This window comes from Stegodyphus dumicola, chromosome 1 (assembly GCF_044657685.1).
Source record: "Stegodyphus dumicola isolate Sdum_Otavi_A_Nest chromosome 1, ASM4465768v1".
NCBI classification, from domain to species: domain Eukaryota; kingdom Metazoa; phylum Arthropoda; class Arachnida; order Araneae; family Eresidae; genus Stegodyphus; species Stegodyphus dumicola.
Window position 1 is genome coordinate 60,419,153 of NC_140768.1, and position 17,447 is coordinate 60,436,599.

The following is a 17,447-nucleotide window of genomic DNA, read 5'->3' on the forward strand; positions in this document are numbered from 1 at the left end:
GAACAAGCAAACTGGAGAAGCTACATCCTGAATCCAACGGTGAGATATTGGTAAACATCGTCTGAGATGGAAACTAGAAATTTAGGAATCACTCTTTAGAAGGTCCGAAGGAGCATATAGGAACACAAAATATCATCGACGGGGAAGGTAACTGGAAATTCAGGAATCGCTCTTCAGCAGGTCCGAAAGAGCATTCAGGAACACAAGATGGAAAATGTCCAGTTAGGATCTCCCGCAGGCTACAGGCAAGATTGGAGGCGGATTTATTTTTCTTTAGAGGATAAAAAATGACAGGCTGACGATTCTAACAACAAAATGGCCAGTGGAGAAAGCTCGCATTTTTTTTTTTTTTTTTAATTAGCAGCATACTTCCCTAAATGGAAAGCTTGTAATAAACCGCTACTCCTATTTTTATTGTAGTACGTAGATGGTAAAGTAAAACCCGATGATGACTAAACTGCGTAAGGTATTCTCATGCTTAAGCCACGAGAAGCAAAATTAATGCCCCTCATCTCGCAGCTGTGGAAGCACGTACAACCGATTCGAGAGCCACCAACCAAAAGAAAGATATTCCTTACTGCAACTTCTTTTAGATCTGAAACTCTGCCACATTTGCCAACAAGCGCAAGAAATTGAGAAAAAACTTATTTTTCAACCCACCGCCTTATGCACTGTAAAAATTTCTCATTTTCAAGGCGTTAATTCAACCACTAATTGACGCATCTCCAAAACGTCTGCCAAATAAACACATGCGAGGCGGCCGAACCGGAAAACCTATATCACCCCACTGGAAATGCCTCTCATCAGTGAAAAAGACAGCCTAAAAGTTGACGAGAAACTGCTTCCTTCACCCCTTTTCCCAAGAACAACGAAAATTGCAAAAATTAGTTAAATAAATTGTTATAACTCAAAATCTATTTTTGATATCCTGTTGATTTTTGTACCCTTTTACACCTTCGGGATATCTTATAAACACACATTCTTGAGCATGCTTCTCTAGCTTTTCTTTCTGCAGCTTTTGATCAATTAGAGCGAAACCTCGACAGCCAAATATTCTCAGGTGACTACTTTGCACAGGCTTCTTGGTCTAGAGTTCTTCAATAGATTTTGGTGGACACTTGTTGCGCAAATAACAGGCAGTAGTCACAGCACTTGCCCACAATTCTAGTGGGATGTTGAAATCTAGAAGACATCTAGTCATATCAAATAGAGTATGGTTCAGTTTTTCTGCAACTCCGTTTTGTTGTGCTGTCCGGGGAACTGTGAGTTGTCTTGTTATTCCATTTTTAGTTAGGAAATCATCAAATTCATTGTTGACATATTCCCCTCCATTATCACTTCGTAGAGTGGTTATTTTGAGTCCATGGAAATTTTCAATATTTGTTTTATATTCCAAGAATTTTTGAAGGACGCAATCTTTAGATTTCATGGTTTTAACACAGCATACTTTGAGTACTCATCATCAAAGGTAACGACGTACTTTGATCCACCTTTTGATGTAAGTGTGATAGGTCCAATTACGTCAGTATGTATCAACTGAAGTAATCTAGTTGAACGTTCATAACTAAATTCATAAATTTCTGCTCTTGAGAACACATATGTTCAGTGGCTCCGCTATCAAGGTACCGCTCACAGACAGATTTTTCACAGCAAGAATCAACAAATAGTGCTTGATATACTTCATTAGAAATGATTTTTGCATGTGGGGCTTTAATAGCAGAGCAATTTTTGGCAATATGACCACACTCCCCTCAAGAAAAGCAACGGAATTTCTGTCAGCATTTTTATGCTGTTTCTGTAATGGCTGCATAGTTTTAATTCTGTACTTATATGGAGTTTTGAGGGCTTTCTCTCTCATGACCTCAATGGTAGCAACTTTTGATTTCACTTCTGTGTAGCGCAGTAACTTTTTGTCTTCAACGATGAGACGCGATTTTACGATTTGAGTTCAAAACGTACCTTCCTCGGGTTCTAAATTGAGGATAAGGTCTTCATATTCCTTGGGCAAACCCATTAACATAATGAGGGCAACTTCTTCTTCCGCAAGTCCGTGTCCGCAAGGCGATAACTTTCGGTAACAAATAATAGTTTCAATAAATTTTTTTCATTGATGAACAAAGCATTTTTATAATACTGAAGAGAGATGAAAGATTTTAGACGTCATAAATTAACGAAAACATCTCTTTATAACAGGCAGGATATTATTGCTAACTGATTATTATTAATATTATTTCGAGAGTTAATAAATAATGTAAGTTTTCGAGCAGAAATAGTTGTTCCAGAGCATTATTTTTCAGTTTGAAAATCAATATCCAAACAAATCGTTTAGCATAATTTCATTCGTTTCAAATAATCGAAATACCATTGTAATTCAGAATCATGCTTATGTTCTAACTCTTCCCCTGATGATGGGTCCATCAATCAACATAGATAAGAACTGACGCTTTCTCCTGGTTTTAAAGTTACAGTAAAAAATTCCTTTAAATGTTGGAAAGAATGCAGAAGTCCAGATTTTACATGGATGTCTTTTAAAGCATCCCACGCTTCTTTCGCTCTTTCACAGTCAGCGATGTCATCTAAGAACTAGTCTTCAACCACTAAGAATAGGAAGGTTAAAGCTTTCTCATTAATTTTCTTTTCATCATTCTTTAATTCAGCACCGTAACCTCGATCAATCGCTTCCCAGCATTTTTTTAACTAAAACAGCTCGTGCTCAGATTTTCCAAGCATTGTAATTATCTCCGTCGAGTTTATGAATCTTAATTTCTTCCATCGGGTCACTTTCAACGTGTTAGACTCAGCTACGCGGGCGCTGTGGATGTTGCTTCTTTTCCTTTCGGAAGAAATAAAAATTTCTTCTTCGTTTCTGCCAAATAAACTTCTTTAGAGCATATTGTGCTGATAACGTGATAGGAATTATTTAAATGGAAGATATATTTTGTAATAAATATGGTAGAAAAAAAAGCAAATCGCAAATGCACGTTACATGTTTATTAAATTTGACTCACTAAACTTTTGCCGTTCAGCAAAAAAAAAAAAAAAAAAAAAAAAAAAAAAGAAAGAAAGAAAGAGCTACTCATGTATATTAAGGAACATAGAGTCTATAACTATAGCATTGCTTTGGCACATACATCATAAAAATAAAATAAAGTTTATTTCTAACAACTATAATATTTCATCATGCGATAAAGCGCTCGGCCATTTAAAAAAATTACTATGCTGTAAGATATTAGTTTGAATGCAGATGATAATGTGCGCAAGAAACAAAATTTGCAAGCGGCGAAAGGTATAGTAGAGTTTGAAAATCGGCATGTTACATGATGTTAAAAAGCTATTTTGTTTGTAACAAAAAGAAATGCTTGGTGCAAGGTATTTATTTAAAAAGTCCAAATAATAGTTTCAATAATTTTTTTTCATTGATGAACAAAGCATTTTTATAATACTGAAGAGAGATGAAAGATTTTAGACGTCATAAATTAACGAAAACATCTCTTTATAACAGGCAGGATATTATTGCTAACTGATTATTATTAATATTATTTCGAGAGTTAATAAATAATGTAAGTTTTCGAGCAGAAATAGTTGTTCCAGAGCATTATTTTTCAGTTTGAAAATCAATATCCAAACAAATCGTTTAGCATAATTTCATTCGTTTCAAATAATCGAAATACCATTGTAATTCAGAATCATGCTTATGTTCTAACTCTTCCCCTGATGAACAATACTATTTAAAATAATATGGAAAGAATCTGTTTGTTTCTCATCTTCATCAACCTTTTTTAATTTATAAAATAAAAGCGTATATGTGTATATATATAAATGTATATATATACATTATGTCCTGCATATCATATTAGCACAGCTAGATTGTTCAAGGACTTAAATTTATAAGCAAATCCCAAGTATAAGAATTACAATGCAGAATATTACTTTCTGCTTTAATGATCAAAAGAGTTGATAAACTTTACTCAAGTTCACCTTTTTTAACAGCTATTCCATAACCTTTTGAATCCAAAAGGCCTCCGATTTGAGTAAGATTACATTCACGTTCAGTATTATATTCAATAGATGTAGCTTCCATCAAGTATGCATAGTCGCCCTGTTTGACTTTATTAATCCCTTCAGTATTGTCTGAAACAAATACTTCACTTGCGTGTTTCATCATGAATTTGTGCATTTTTTTATAGGTGCTCATGTTGGAATTCTGTAAGAGAAAAATAATTAATTTAAATTATGCAGAAGAAATGAATATGCAATACTGAGGACGCAAAATTAATTTTTTATGCTCCCTTACATTTTTATTTTCATTCAAAAATCATAAAGATTACATATAGCTTACGAAGGATTGCGAAATTGATTACGAAGGATTGATAGATTGCAAAACGATTACGTCACCGTTTCATAATCATGGTCCTAATAAGAAATAGACTAACCCAAATGGGTTTTCTCCCTCGTCTGAGGCGTTCCCGGCTGTCACCTTGATCACATCCGTAGGAATAGGGACGACTTGCAGAAATTTAACAGTGGTTGCCTATTGCAGCGTGTATAGTTGTCAAGGAAAAGCTAGTTGTAGCGCCTCATTTCACAAACTAGAATTTCTACATATTTTTATTTTTGAAATTGAGATTGATTTTTAAAAATTTAGTATATTTATCAAGCATAATTAAAGTTCCAAATAATTATAAAGCTATTGCATGCTTTCAGGGCTGGATATTTTTTTACCTTTTCCTATGCTGTAAGGAAATTTGTAACTACTTCTTTTAGGAAATAATATTTTAAATCTGAACTAATAGAAAACTTCAAACAAGCAGTTTGCTCTTGCAATTTTTATGCTTTTATTCGTGTAAATAAGTAAAAAATACTAAAATATTTAAAAACGAATTTTTGAAAGTTTTGTTTAAAATTCTAAATTGTGCTGCTTTTTTAAAATTATAGATGAGTATTATAGCACAATTTCTATAGAGGAATTTTATTTTAATTATATTTCATAATACATCATAGTGATAAACACTTTTGACTTCTTAAAAATTTTTATACATTTAATTCTAATATTAAAATTTTATTTAACCGTAATAATTAATTTTGCTTGTATTTTATAGTGATTATTTTTTTTAATTTACTTTTACTTCTGCATAAGTTTTTTTTTTTTTTATTTACTGTTAATTTAATTTATTAGCTCAAATGGGCGGTAGCCTAGAAAAGCTGTTAGTTTCGAAGCGGCATTTTGCGCTGTTTTACTATAAATGTCCGTGTCTCCTTGCAAATTGTTGTTATTAAATATTATAGCCCTGTATTATATTTAAATAAATTAAATAATGAAGAATCTGCATGAATACATGTATGTTTCTCGCACTGTGACAAAACGGCAGTACCTAGAGCCATCAAATTTTGAATAATGTAATCCCCCACCCGAACATGGGCATCTGGACGGCCGAATGTCGAATTTGTTTTAATCTATTTCATATTTTGTAAAACTTTAACGAATGTTTGATTAACAAACTCAACCATTTCAGAGCGAGCACTGTACGGAAAATAACAGTTTTATCTCCAGTGCGGAAATTCTAAAGATATGCTGTTTTCAAATGTATGTGGTTTATGGGCGAAGAACATAATATTCAATAAATATAGGTAAAAAAAAAAAAAAAAAAAAAAGTTTCCTTTTGGGCGTAATATAAAACCTGAGTGCTTCTAGATTTTATCTTATCTTTTTTTTGCCCTTCATTACATTCAGAAAATTTTGTGTTCCGAATTTTATAAATTACTAAAATAAATATTCCACTTTAAGTTAATGATGATATAATCAAATAAATGATTGTTTTGTAATGTTATTATAGTTTTGAAAATCACTGCCTGAAAATGGTCATTAAATTTTTTTAAAAATTATCAGATCTTGTTTAATTTTACCTTATTAATTTCAAAGCATCACATTCTATCAATCTTATTTAAATTTACTTTTTTTACGCAAAATTAAGTTCATAAATTTTGTGCTTAGAGTTTTCACCGTTTTGCCAAAGTAAAGATGTTTGTACAAGAATTACGCATGAAAAAAATGCGCAAAATGCAGTAAAAAGTGCTTTAATGAGATATATTAAATCCTATTTGGAAAAAACGGTGGCTTTCATAATCTAATCACTATACAACGTATCACATTTAATAATTAAAAAGAGTTATGTGATACAAACGCCATAGGTTTCAGTGTTAAAGTAAACCAGATCGTCCCTACTCTTTCTTGCCGACATGTCGGTAACGCGCGCCCCGCCCACTGGGTTAGTCTATCTCTTATAATGTCCATATTCATAATAAACCAGACAATAAATTAAAATCAGTTTGGATTTAAAAGCAAATTCAAGCCCATTTTTATGTGCAGTATGAAGTAATAAGTATATTGGATTTTAATTTGTTTAATAATATACGTATATTTACTATTTTGGAATATATACATATATATGACTGTGTGTGAGAGAGAGAGAAAGTTTCTGCATTCATTTGTGAATGACGAAGAAATTATAATAATATGTATTGTATATTATTAATTTACGTATAAAATAATGGCAAAATCTATTTGCAAATCAAATAACAAAGAAACGAAATGCATTTATATTGCTGTGTTCTCAGATTAATTTAAAAGTAACATATTTTTATCTTAAAGTTATCTGATCTAAACAATCAAATGTAAATAATGTGGGATATGTTATATGTTAATTAATCTAATCTATTTATGAATTTACTAAGACGGAATGAAAAGATGACGAAAGATGAAATGAACATTATGTCTACAATGTTCATGTCATTTTTTCTCATCTTTTCATTCCATCTTAGTAAATTCATAAGTAAATTAGATTACTCTATACTTATCTCTTGCTCTATGTGTGGATAACCATACAATAAAGATGAATCTTATCTGAGAAGCAAAACTTTCTCTGGAATGTCAATCCTTTTTAAACGTGAAATATGAATATTTGCAGCTTTCAAATTTCTGGGTAATGTTTTTATATAAGAGACTAAAAGCATAGTTTCTTGTATTGCTTAGAAATAAGTGAAAATATTTAGTTTTGATTTCATTTTAAATGCCAGTCACACTGCGGTTTAAACTTTGGTATAATATTCATTTTAATTGGTGTAGAACTGTTTGATTTTGCTGTGTTTAATGCTATTAAACGAACTGTTAAGTATTTTTTGTTAATATTGCTTATAGGAAGAGAAAAATATATTTGTTTCTCATATACTCCCGGGAAAAAGCACGCTGACGCAAGATCGTCTTGGCTGACCACCCTTTGTTGTGACATCACAAAATGTTAGCTTCGGTCTTCTCCGATTAAGATGACCTTGATTGGATTCAACCTGTGTCAACCTGCTAGCGGCTATTATAACAAATTACATATATTATACCAAATGTTATTTAATACTATAATACATAATGCCAATGAAAGGTAATAACCAATGTGTAGTATGTAATGTCAATATAATGCATTGTAAGACTGACAAATGTTGGTTCAGGGGCTCGTAGCGGAGTTGAAGGAGAGTAATACAAAGGAAGCAATTGATACTGCCTATGTCAATCTTACATAAACGCTCACGACAGCAGGAAAAATAGCCTATAAAGTGAAAAGGTATGTCAAAAGAGCTTCAGTTTCCTGGTGGAGCACTGCACTCACGGCCATGAGAAGCAAGGTCAGGGCGCTCCGTCGGAAAGCCCAGAAAGAAACTGACGCAGTACAAAGGTTTAAAAAGATGCTTATTTAAGAAAAAGAAAAGGCAGTGTACAAGAAAGCTATTATAACGGCTAAGAATGAATCCTGGAAAAAAACACTGTAGCAACCTCATTGAAATCTACGGTCCAACGCAAAGAATAGCTACTGACAAGTTCTTTAATCCCTTGCAACTTAGTGCCACATCGCACCCCACCTATTGGAAAAGCAGGAAGGTTCTAGAAAGAATTCTAACCACGATATTTAAAAAAGATGAAGAGTCAGGGAACTCAGATGCACAGAACAGAATAAGACAGAAATTCCGTAGCTGGAGCAGCAGTAAGAGAAACAAGGTACCACCAACACAGTCGGAACTAAATAGAATTACAAACAATATCTGTACTTACAAAGCTGCAGGTACAGACGGCATTAGGCATTAACAATGCAATGCTGAAAGTGCTACAGTCAGAATTCCCAGAGCTCTTACTCACATTATGTCAAGCCTGCTGGAGAGTGGGTACTTTCCCTGATCAAATGAAAACTGCGAAGGTGGCTCTATGTCTTAAAGTAGGAAAGGACCCAGCAGACCCATAATCCTAGAGACCGGTCAGCCTCCTGCCTACCCTAAGAAAAATCATAGAGAAGGTTCTCCTGAATCGTCTAAATTGCTATCTTAGAAGAAACAGCATTATCAGCGAATTACAGTTTGGAATCAAGAAGGGGATCTCTACAGAACACGTGGTCAATAACCTCATTAACAGTATACAGACAAATAGAGAAGAAGGCCTCCACGCTTAAATTATCTCTATAGTTATCAAAGGGGCGTTCGACATGTTGTGGTGGCCTGACGTGATCGAATGCATGAATGCAATTAATTGCTCACAAGAAATCATAATACTTATGAGAAGTTATCTGGATGGAAGACAAGTACCGATTACAATGGACGGAGGAGTTACTAAGCTAGATCTTCAAAGGAGGTGTCTTCAAGGCTCATGTCTGGGGCCTACTTTATTGGACCTAGTGTCAAATACAGCCTTCTAATGTTTACAAAGACGGTGTCAAGTCAAGCTCCAGCGTTTGCAGATGACTTTCTGCTAGAGGTGACAGGAAGAACAGACATAGAGAGCAAAGCTCAAAATGCAATTGATTACTTCATGGAATGGGCCAAAGAGCATAAACTGGAAATCTCTCAGACGAAGACCAAACTACTTTTCATATTGCGTAAAGGTATCCCACAAAGAAACCCCACAGTCAATTTCAATGGAGTCCCATTACACTGTGTTTCATCTTTAAAGTATTTAGGTTTCACACTCACTAACAATCTTTCATGGATGCCTCACCTCCAGGAGTTGAAGCAACGTTGTGCACGATTAACTAACTCCATGCTCCGCATAACGGGAGTACATTGGAGCATACCACCCCGAATTCATGGCACAAAACTATTACTGAGAGGATTATCCTGTATGGAGTCGCAGTATAGGGCAAAAAGATGAGTCCAAGTATGAAGTATTTCTAAACATGCAAAGAATGCAGCTGCTATTGATCTGCAAGGGATATAGAACTACGCCAACCACGGCACTCCAGGTTCTAGCAGGACTCCCGCCGCTAGACCTACATTGCAGAAAGAGTGGCATTAAATTCGAAAGTGCACCGCCTTGAAGAGGATGATCCTTTCCCAGAGCAATGGGATATGATGAGTCTGATCTCATTCAAGTGCATGACACGTGCGACGCCTTGAAGAGGATGGTACACTTTGGCAAAAAAATCTACTTTGCTAGAGCTTAGGAAAACACAGGCCGGAGTTATTGGGTCACCCTGCGGACATTGATCTGATATCTTTCTTAATTACTTGGCTTCACGTAGGGCGGCACTCTCACTCTACAAAGATGGATCCAAGATCTCAAAAGGTACAGGAAGTGCCTTCTGTGCTATAGAGGATAGAGTGATCTTATATGAATGGAGAAGACGACAGAACGAATCCAACTTCAATATACCAGGCTGAATTAGACGTACTATAAAGACAGCTTAAGTATATATGAGAAATAATTCAGACAACTCAACTGGCGAGGAGGCCCTGCGTTCTAAGGAACATTGCAATCGGTGGAATAATTCAGACAGAAAAATAGCCATTTTTAGTGACTGTCTCCAGCCTGGAAGCCATAAAAGGACATAAAAGTCGGAGTCCACAAGTGCAGGAAATTCGCCGTCTGCTTCTACAGAAGTTGCCAGTCTTCATTGGGTCCCGGCACACATTCGGATCCAATGCAATGAACAAGCAGACAGGGCAGCGAAGCCGGCAGCAAATGATGCGGGTCTACTTGAACATCCAGTGAAACTTCCAATCTCCCAACTTAAAAAGTCACACATCAACAAGTCATTGCACAGTGGGAACAGAGGTGAGAAACAGCAACAACGGGCAGACGAACATATGAGTTTTTTTTCCAAAGTGGGGGAAGCATTCCGAGTCAATATTAGTGAATTAAACCATAACTTCACAGGCCATGGCCCTTTTGAATTGTATCTACATTGCTTAGACCTAAGTGAAACAGTTACCTCTGGCTGTGGAGAAGTGGGTGACCCTGATTACTATCTCTTCTCTTGCCTCGACAGTGCTCAACTTCACCAAAAGAAAAAAGTCAATAATTTTGGCCCCCAATAGACGGAAATTATGTACCGAGCAACCAAAACCTCAGCTGTAAGTGAGCATAATAGGGCAACCTAGCACTTGGCATCTTGCTCGATCAAAAATTAACCAAGTAGCTATGCACACCCTTTTCTCAGAACATCATAAATATCTATGATTTATAAGACTATGTAATGACACTCTGCAAAGCAAAAGTACAACAGTAAGCCTCATTACACAAAGTGTCATAGTAGCATAACTACCTCCTTCAATAGTACCTGCATACATGTTTCTTTCGCGTGTGTATTCAATTGTAATTGCATTTATATACATTCTATGTATAACCCTTGTTTCGTTTTGCTGCTTGTTGTTACAACGGAATTCTGTCTTCGCTTTAAGTACTATAATTATTACCTTATTCAATTCTATTATCATAATTGCTTCATTCAATAGAATAAGTAATATTACTAACATAGCACCTTCAATGCATTGTTCAATAGTGTTTTGTGAAGTTAGCCCAAAAGTGGAATAGTATATGATAAGTATTCTAAATGTTAAGTCATGTATCTTTAATTCAATCTCATGTATCTTAGATTGTAATACTGTAACTGTGCTTGTTAAGCCCTAAATGTAATCTCTATTTGAACACAGAACCATCAGTGATCTCACTTAGTCGGTGATTAGCACAAGACTGTGTAGCTTGTGAAAACTTATGCATCGCTGTAAATAGCCTTGTGAATTTCTTTTTTTCATCATGTGTTTGTAGCAGTCTGCTCTGCCGGCCCTCCTGCGTAGGGGCGCAGCAGTATTAGACAAGGAGGTCAATAATGCTGTAAGGCAAATTTTATAGCCGGTAGGGTCAGCAGTTCTCTTCTGAAGCGTAAACGTATGTATGTAATATTACTCTATACAGTAAAGTGTCAGTGAAGTGCACTGTAAATTTGTCAAATTGTTAATAAAGTTTCGCGATCATGACAAGTACCAGACCCCCGGACGGAAGCTTCCTGTGGACCGCTTTTAGTTGGCTGTGCGATTGAGCGTGGAGCTGTGCCGTTCCCGGGGGGTTGCCAGCTGGAGAGAGGCTCTCGTTGGTCCTTTGGATGTTGTTTCTCGAGCAGCTAGCAAGGCCAGGCGTTACTTAATGTATCGTCGGGACAGCACAGAGGCCGACCTTGTTTCTTCGTGTACCTGCCTGCTACTGCGGTACCGCCAAACTCGAAGTCGACCATTGTGGTGTAGTAGGCAGAACTGAAGTTCGCCTAAAAAAGACGATATCGTCCCATTCGTCCTTCAAGATTAAAGTTTAATGCATAACAGTCGTCTACGGTGATCAAAAGATAATAGATTCTAAACATATTATCCTCTCGAATATGCTGAATAAAGGTAAATATACAAAAATAATTTTTCTGTAGCGGATCAGTATCTTGGAACTACTGGTGAAAGGTAGCTGCTAATTGAAAAAATATGTAATGTTTAGGGACACAGCATTTGCTAGTTTATCTGATAGAAAAAGTGGGTCCACTAGCGACAGAGCGGTGCAATCGTTGAACACTGGTAGTGCTCCCTGACTTTAAATCGAGTCGAACTACCAGTATTTAACGACTGGCGAATAAACTGCTGTGGGGAAGGTTTAGTGGTTTTCTTTATATAACATGAATATAAATCAATTTTTCTTGAAACGTTCACCCTAGTATACTCTATTATAATCTAAATAAACAAACCTATTCATTCCAAAATGTTCATTGTAATTTTTTGGGAAAGGTATTACACCCTTTCCACAGCACCCTAATTCTAAAACAGATCTCTCATCCAAACCTTAAAGATTGAGCCTATGACCGGAAACTGAGCACTAGCAAATTACTAGTGTTTTTCAATCTCACGCATTCGGCAAATCGTCACTGACAATTGCACGAACTCAAGGAACGCATTTTAGCAAAGGTCAACATACATATATTTTATGAATAACAAATAAAAAATAAACCTATATTGCATTTAAATTCACTTAAAGTGAACTTACCTTGAAAAAACCGGAGGTAGATCCATTAGCAAGGCAACCGTATTTTATTTTCTCTTGATTAGCCAAATCTTCGACATTTTCTATTGGCGATACTAATTTCTCTACAGTGAGGAAAGCAGCCAAGTTGGCGGTGTAAGAAGAAATCATAATCAAACAGAAAAAATACCAAAAACTGGTTATTGCTCTAGTTGACATAGCCCTAATTAAAAAAGGAAAATTTATTTCATTAAACTTAAATTCGTTAAAAGATTTACTGAATTAAATTCTGTTAGCATCTAGGGTACTTACGTATTATAGCGTCTAACGCGTAAGTTGGCTACCATCGATCTATGAAAAATGCCGAGATCCCTCAAAAACTGCTACAATTGTTCCCGCAAAATTCTGAAGGAACTGACTCATGTTTATTTAATAAACAAACAGTATTTGACCTGTTTTGTTTTTGCACTTCGTAAAAAGGCTTACGTCGATTTCTATTATTTTGTTAGGCCTTCTAGTTTTACCAAAAGCTCTCTTTTGAATGCTATGAGAATAAAATTTCCTTTAATTGATACAATCTATTACTATTTTTCTGTTCATATTCAGCTTAACTTGCCACCGTTATTAATACATACTTTTTCTGATGGTAGGATCTCATACCTTTAAAAATAATACACTGCTTGCTAATCTGTAAAAGGCAGGTCCCAGATTTTAATTATTGTTTCAAATTATTGTTTATTCAGAATCAACAGGAATTATATCAAAAGAAAGCGCAGATGTTATGAATATAGCATCAGCATTGGCATCAGCGACTGGCGTTTTCACGGTCAATGGGTTAATACGTAAGTACCACAAACAGTAATAAAATTAAGTGTAGTTGAAGCATATTGTTATGTCAACTGAAATTATTTTATTTCGTTAACATAACAGTGTTTCAAAAGGAAGAATATAAGATTATAAACAAAATATTTATAGCATATTGCCAAAAACGTTTCATGCATGCATGCATAGTTTAAGAATATTTATAATAAAAAATATGACGTGTACACCACATGACTTCCTTGAACGGAATATTAAATTATACGCATTTTTTCTTGCATTTCGTTTAAACTTATTGGATTGAAATAAATCTACTTCGCTGACAGCGCATAAACCACAATAAAATAAATGCATTCTTTAAAATTCACTCTATTTCTTGAGAATAGCGACACTCTGGCGCTAGGTTCACTTAACAGTATTATATTTCGTTCATATAATAACTCAGAATGCACAACATTTATATCATTTAAAGAATTATCTAATCGTTGCCACATGTTCTATTCAAATACTATAATAAAGCTAAAACGATGTATAAAAGAAATTAAGCAAACAAAACAAAAAGGAAACGGTTTATCACAGACGATTGAGTATTTCTGATTCAATTAATTCAGTTCTCACTTCACGACAAGGCAAAAATACATAAAAACCCAAAATATTTGTATTAAAAATTCCGAAGTAAATCTTAAACACTTATTTCCTCGAAAACATTCCAAAAAGGATTAAGCATGATTTAATTCGCAATAAGAAATGAAGGCGTTATCTTTGTTGTTGCGAAGCTACGTTTCTCTAGATGGCAACAAATCTGCTATTCTGCTGCTTCAAATGTAAACAAACATGTCCGCCATATTATTTAAATATTAGGCTTAACCGCACTTAAACAGTTTTTAAATTGTTTATAATTCTAAAAATATTGCATACAGATTTACTAAAGGCATAAAATCCTTAACCGGAAGAGAGGGAGAGAGAACGGAGGACGTGGGCACTATCCCTTTATCAAACGGTTAATTAGTATAGCACCACGCCCACCACTATCTATAGCACCCCTTCAAAATACATATAAGAACAACATAATTCAATCATTTTTAAAGCAAAAAATGTACAATTTACAAACATATAAGACTAAAGAAACTGAGATGACTGAGCCGGGTAACAGAGTGGATATATATATAAATATATTTATATACGTTTGGTGGGGCCGATTGCAACCAAAATACGAGGTGCACATCTACATGTTATAGTAGTCCTATATACAAAATTTCAACGTTCTGAGGCTACTCGGTTTTGCAAGATACGTACGTACGTTCGTACAGACGCCACGAAACATTCTCTTCAGAATTCATTTTAAAGCAGTTTTCTAATTTTTTTGGAGGAAGAGTCTTTTATTCTGTCTTAACGTACAGATATCACGCAAAAACATCGTTAAATTGCATTCGAAAGCAGTCAAAATGGATATTTTCGTTGAAATATGCTGCCTGAAACTTTTAGCGATTACAATACTTCCTTTTTACTTCGTACAAGGAAGTAAAAATGATTAACAAAATATTACATATTAAATGTAAGAAAGTGAATGACTGTAAACTTTGTACGAATTTTCTTATTCTAAATATTCCTTCTGAATGGAATGAAAAACACGTTATAAATCAATATAATTTAAATAATCATTAATAAATCAATATAATTTGTTAATAAATGATATTTCATAAAATGTGAATAACGATTTCATAATGTGGTAAAGATTCTCACGTTGGTGCAATATCCGAGCCTTGCTGCATAAGTGAACCGATGGCGAACCACATACTATTTAATAAACTGAACACATTCTCTTCGACTAGGTCAGTTTGTCGACAAGGATGAGGGTTGGACCACTCGTAAGGACTCAGCCTGCCTACAAGGAAATAACTGAGACTGATGAAAGTGTATGCGGCCATCACGAGCAGCCATACCTCTCCGGAGAAAGGGGACAAGAAAGAGAATAATGAAGTCACTTTTTGAGTTGGTTTCTTGAATAAAATGCTGATTCCAGTCTGCATGAATGGCAGCGTGAAGTCCACGGCCTCCAATCGAGATTCAGTGATGGTCAAATCAGCAATAGCTAAATGCGCTTCCTGAAAAAGAAAAGCGATAAAAGAGCAAGAATGAACCTACATTTTTTATTTTATACACTCTCAAAGTATTTATATTTTAAAAATAAAAGTTATATTATAGAATAGAAACAGTGCAAATAATCAGTAAAATGTTAAGTTTAATAAAATAAAAGCTCCTTTTAGATTAGATTGATTATAAGCAAAGGTAGAGACATAAAGACCTTTCAGACATCTTGATGGCACAATCAGCTCTGCAGCATGAGCCAAGCTTAACTGAAGTCTGTTGTGCTCTTGGAGTTTGCATCTTTATGAAAGTGTAATGCCTTTTATTCTATGAAAAACATTTACAGAAGGAAAAAGGAAATCCGAAAGGATTCAAATTTTAACCTCGCACCACAGGATTTCTTAAAGTTTTTTGTGCTCTCGCTGATTTCTCAGTTTTTCTTTCACCAGTTATCTGGCCTACAGTTTATCTCTCACCAATCTACCCTGGACTTTTTTTGTACTTTTAACATTGTTATTAAATAAAGCTTTCTTTGCTTTTATACCACTTAAAGTTCAATGGCAAAATTATAAATTTTTAAGAAAAGCATATTTACAGCGTTCCCGATAGGGTGTTAGGTGATTGGAAACATTTTTTGCCTCAGAGGGCTAATAATCTCGAAGCAGGATTTTGCGTTGTTTCACTTTTCATTCTAGTCTGTTGATATTCGTCAAAACGAAAGATATTATTCTTTCAAATTTAATCTATATCTTATTAATTAACAAACAATTTAAAAGAATAGATCCAGCTCTTAGAAATATTTTTCTTACTTTTTAATCTGATTGGTTTAAATAAAAATGCATTTAATTCATGATATATTTAATTATAAACATTCAATATTTTTATAGAATTATATTTCGTATTTTATTCACTTTTTAAATGCACAGGAAGTATATAACGTTCCCATGATAGTCTTAATGCATTATTCATCTAATATATCATCAAGTGCTTTTCTATTCCACCTGGGTCATATTTATCAGTAATATATACTGATAAGCTACATTAAACTTCAAAAGAGCCCTTTTAGGAATAAATTAAAATTAGAAAAATAATCGTTATAATTAGAAATCTCTCAGATTTTTTTATTAATTTTTATTATTTTCTCTCCACTTTGTTTTAGTTCACCGTATCAGTGTTCAGTTATTTTTTAAATAGCAGGACCTACAGAACTTTTTCTGCCTCTTTAAAAATCATTTTCTTTGCACTTAAGTCACATAAAATTCAGCATCAATGTCAGGAAACTTTCAAAAGCGTATTATATATAAAAAATCCAATACAGTGTTAAAATGTCTTGTATTATACAATACAGTATTAAAATGTATAAAGTGAAAAATTAATGTTGTCATTAATTTTTCCAGTCCTTTCTGAATTAATTTTATCAATGTCCAGTTATCTTAGGAATATGGCTTGTACAACTTTTCGTTGTCTTTTCACTAATAAGTTTTTCTTTTTAACTTAAAATTTATTAAATATAATTTTCTTCGCACTTAAGCAGCATAAAAATCAACAGAAAAATTATAAAATATTTAAAAATAGCATATCTTTAGAATTCCCAATGGAGTGTTAAGTATTGCCATACGTTTTTCATATCCGCTTAAAAATAATACATGGCGATGACATTCCATTAGATCAATACTCTAGAAACCCCATTTTATTTGAAAAGTGATACGGATAAGAAAATCGTGTGAGAATGGAGACCAACAGCACCTCTGGTGCTAAAAAGGAGAATAAATAGATTAGTGTTTTCGATCAGACAATTATTTGGGTCAGTGTTATTAAAAAACTCAAAATCTCATTCGTGATTTCAATTTATTTCTCCCTTTCTCATCTTTAGTGGATTTCAACTGCATATCTGAGCAAAGAATTACTTCAATCTTTTTTTTAATTCTTATGCTATGAGAAACTTGCTGCCTTATTTTATCTTACATATAAACTCTTTTCTCTAGTCGTTGACTTTTTTCTGGCGCAGAGAATTTTACGGCGAAAACGCTTTCTTAATTCTTCCTTAAGTTTGATTTTGTATACTATTCGTTTAGCATTAATTCGGATAAATGATTTCAGCACTATTAAACGAAGCTAATTATCTTTTTTATCTGATGCTTTAAACACTGATCTAACTTCTGATATCTGACTGATAGCCTAACCATTGATCTATGTGGAATATGTTGTCAAAGTGTTTCGATTTTTATATATGGAA

At 34.1% G+C, this 17,447-nt stretch overlaps 1 protein-coding gene across 4 annotated transcripts in view; it reads right to left on the reverse strand.

Annotated features, from left to right (window-relative positions):
• The window catches only part of LOC118200612 (glutamate receptor ionotropic, kainate 2-like), an 82,514-nt gene that overhangs the window by 12,036 nt on the left and 53,031 nt on the right, over positions 1–17,447 (reverse strand). For all 4 annotated transcript variants that reach the window (XM_085815298.1, XM_085815292.1, XM_085815281.1 and 1 more), the window contains 3 exons: positions 14,867–15,228; positions 12,329–12,527; positions 3,979–4,204 (listed from right to left, as the gene is read on the reverse strand). In XM_085815298.1, the coding sequence (XP_085671424.1) occupies positions 3,979–4,204; positions 12,329–12,527; positions 14,867–15,228 (787 nt within the window). The remainder of the gene's footprint in view (positions 1–3,978; positions 4,205–12,328; positions 12,528–14,866; positions 15,229–17,447) is intronic.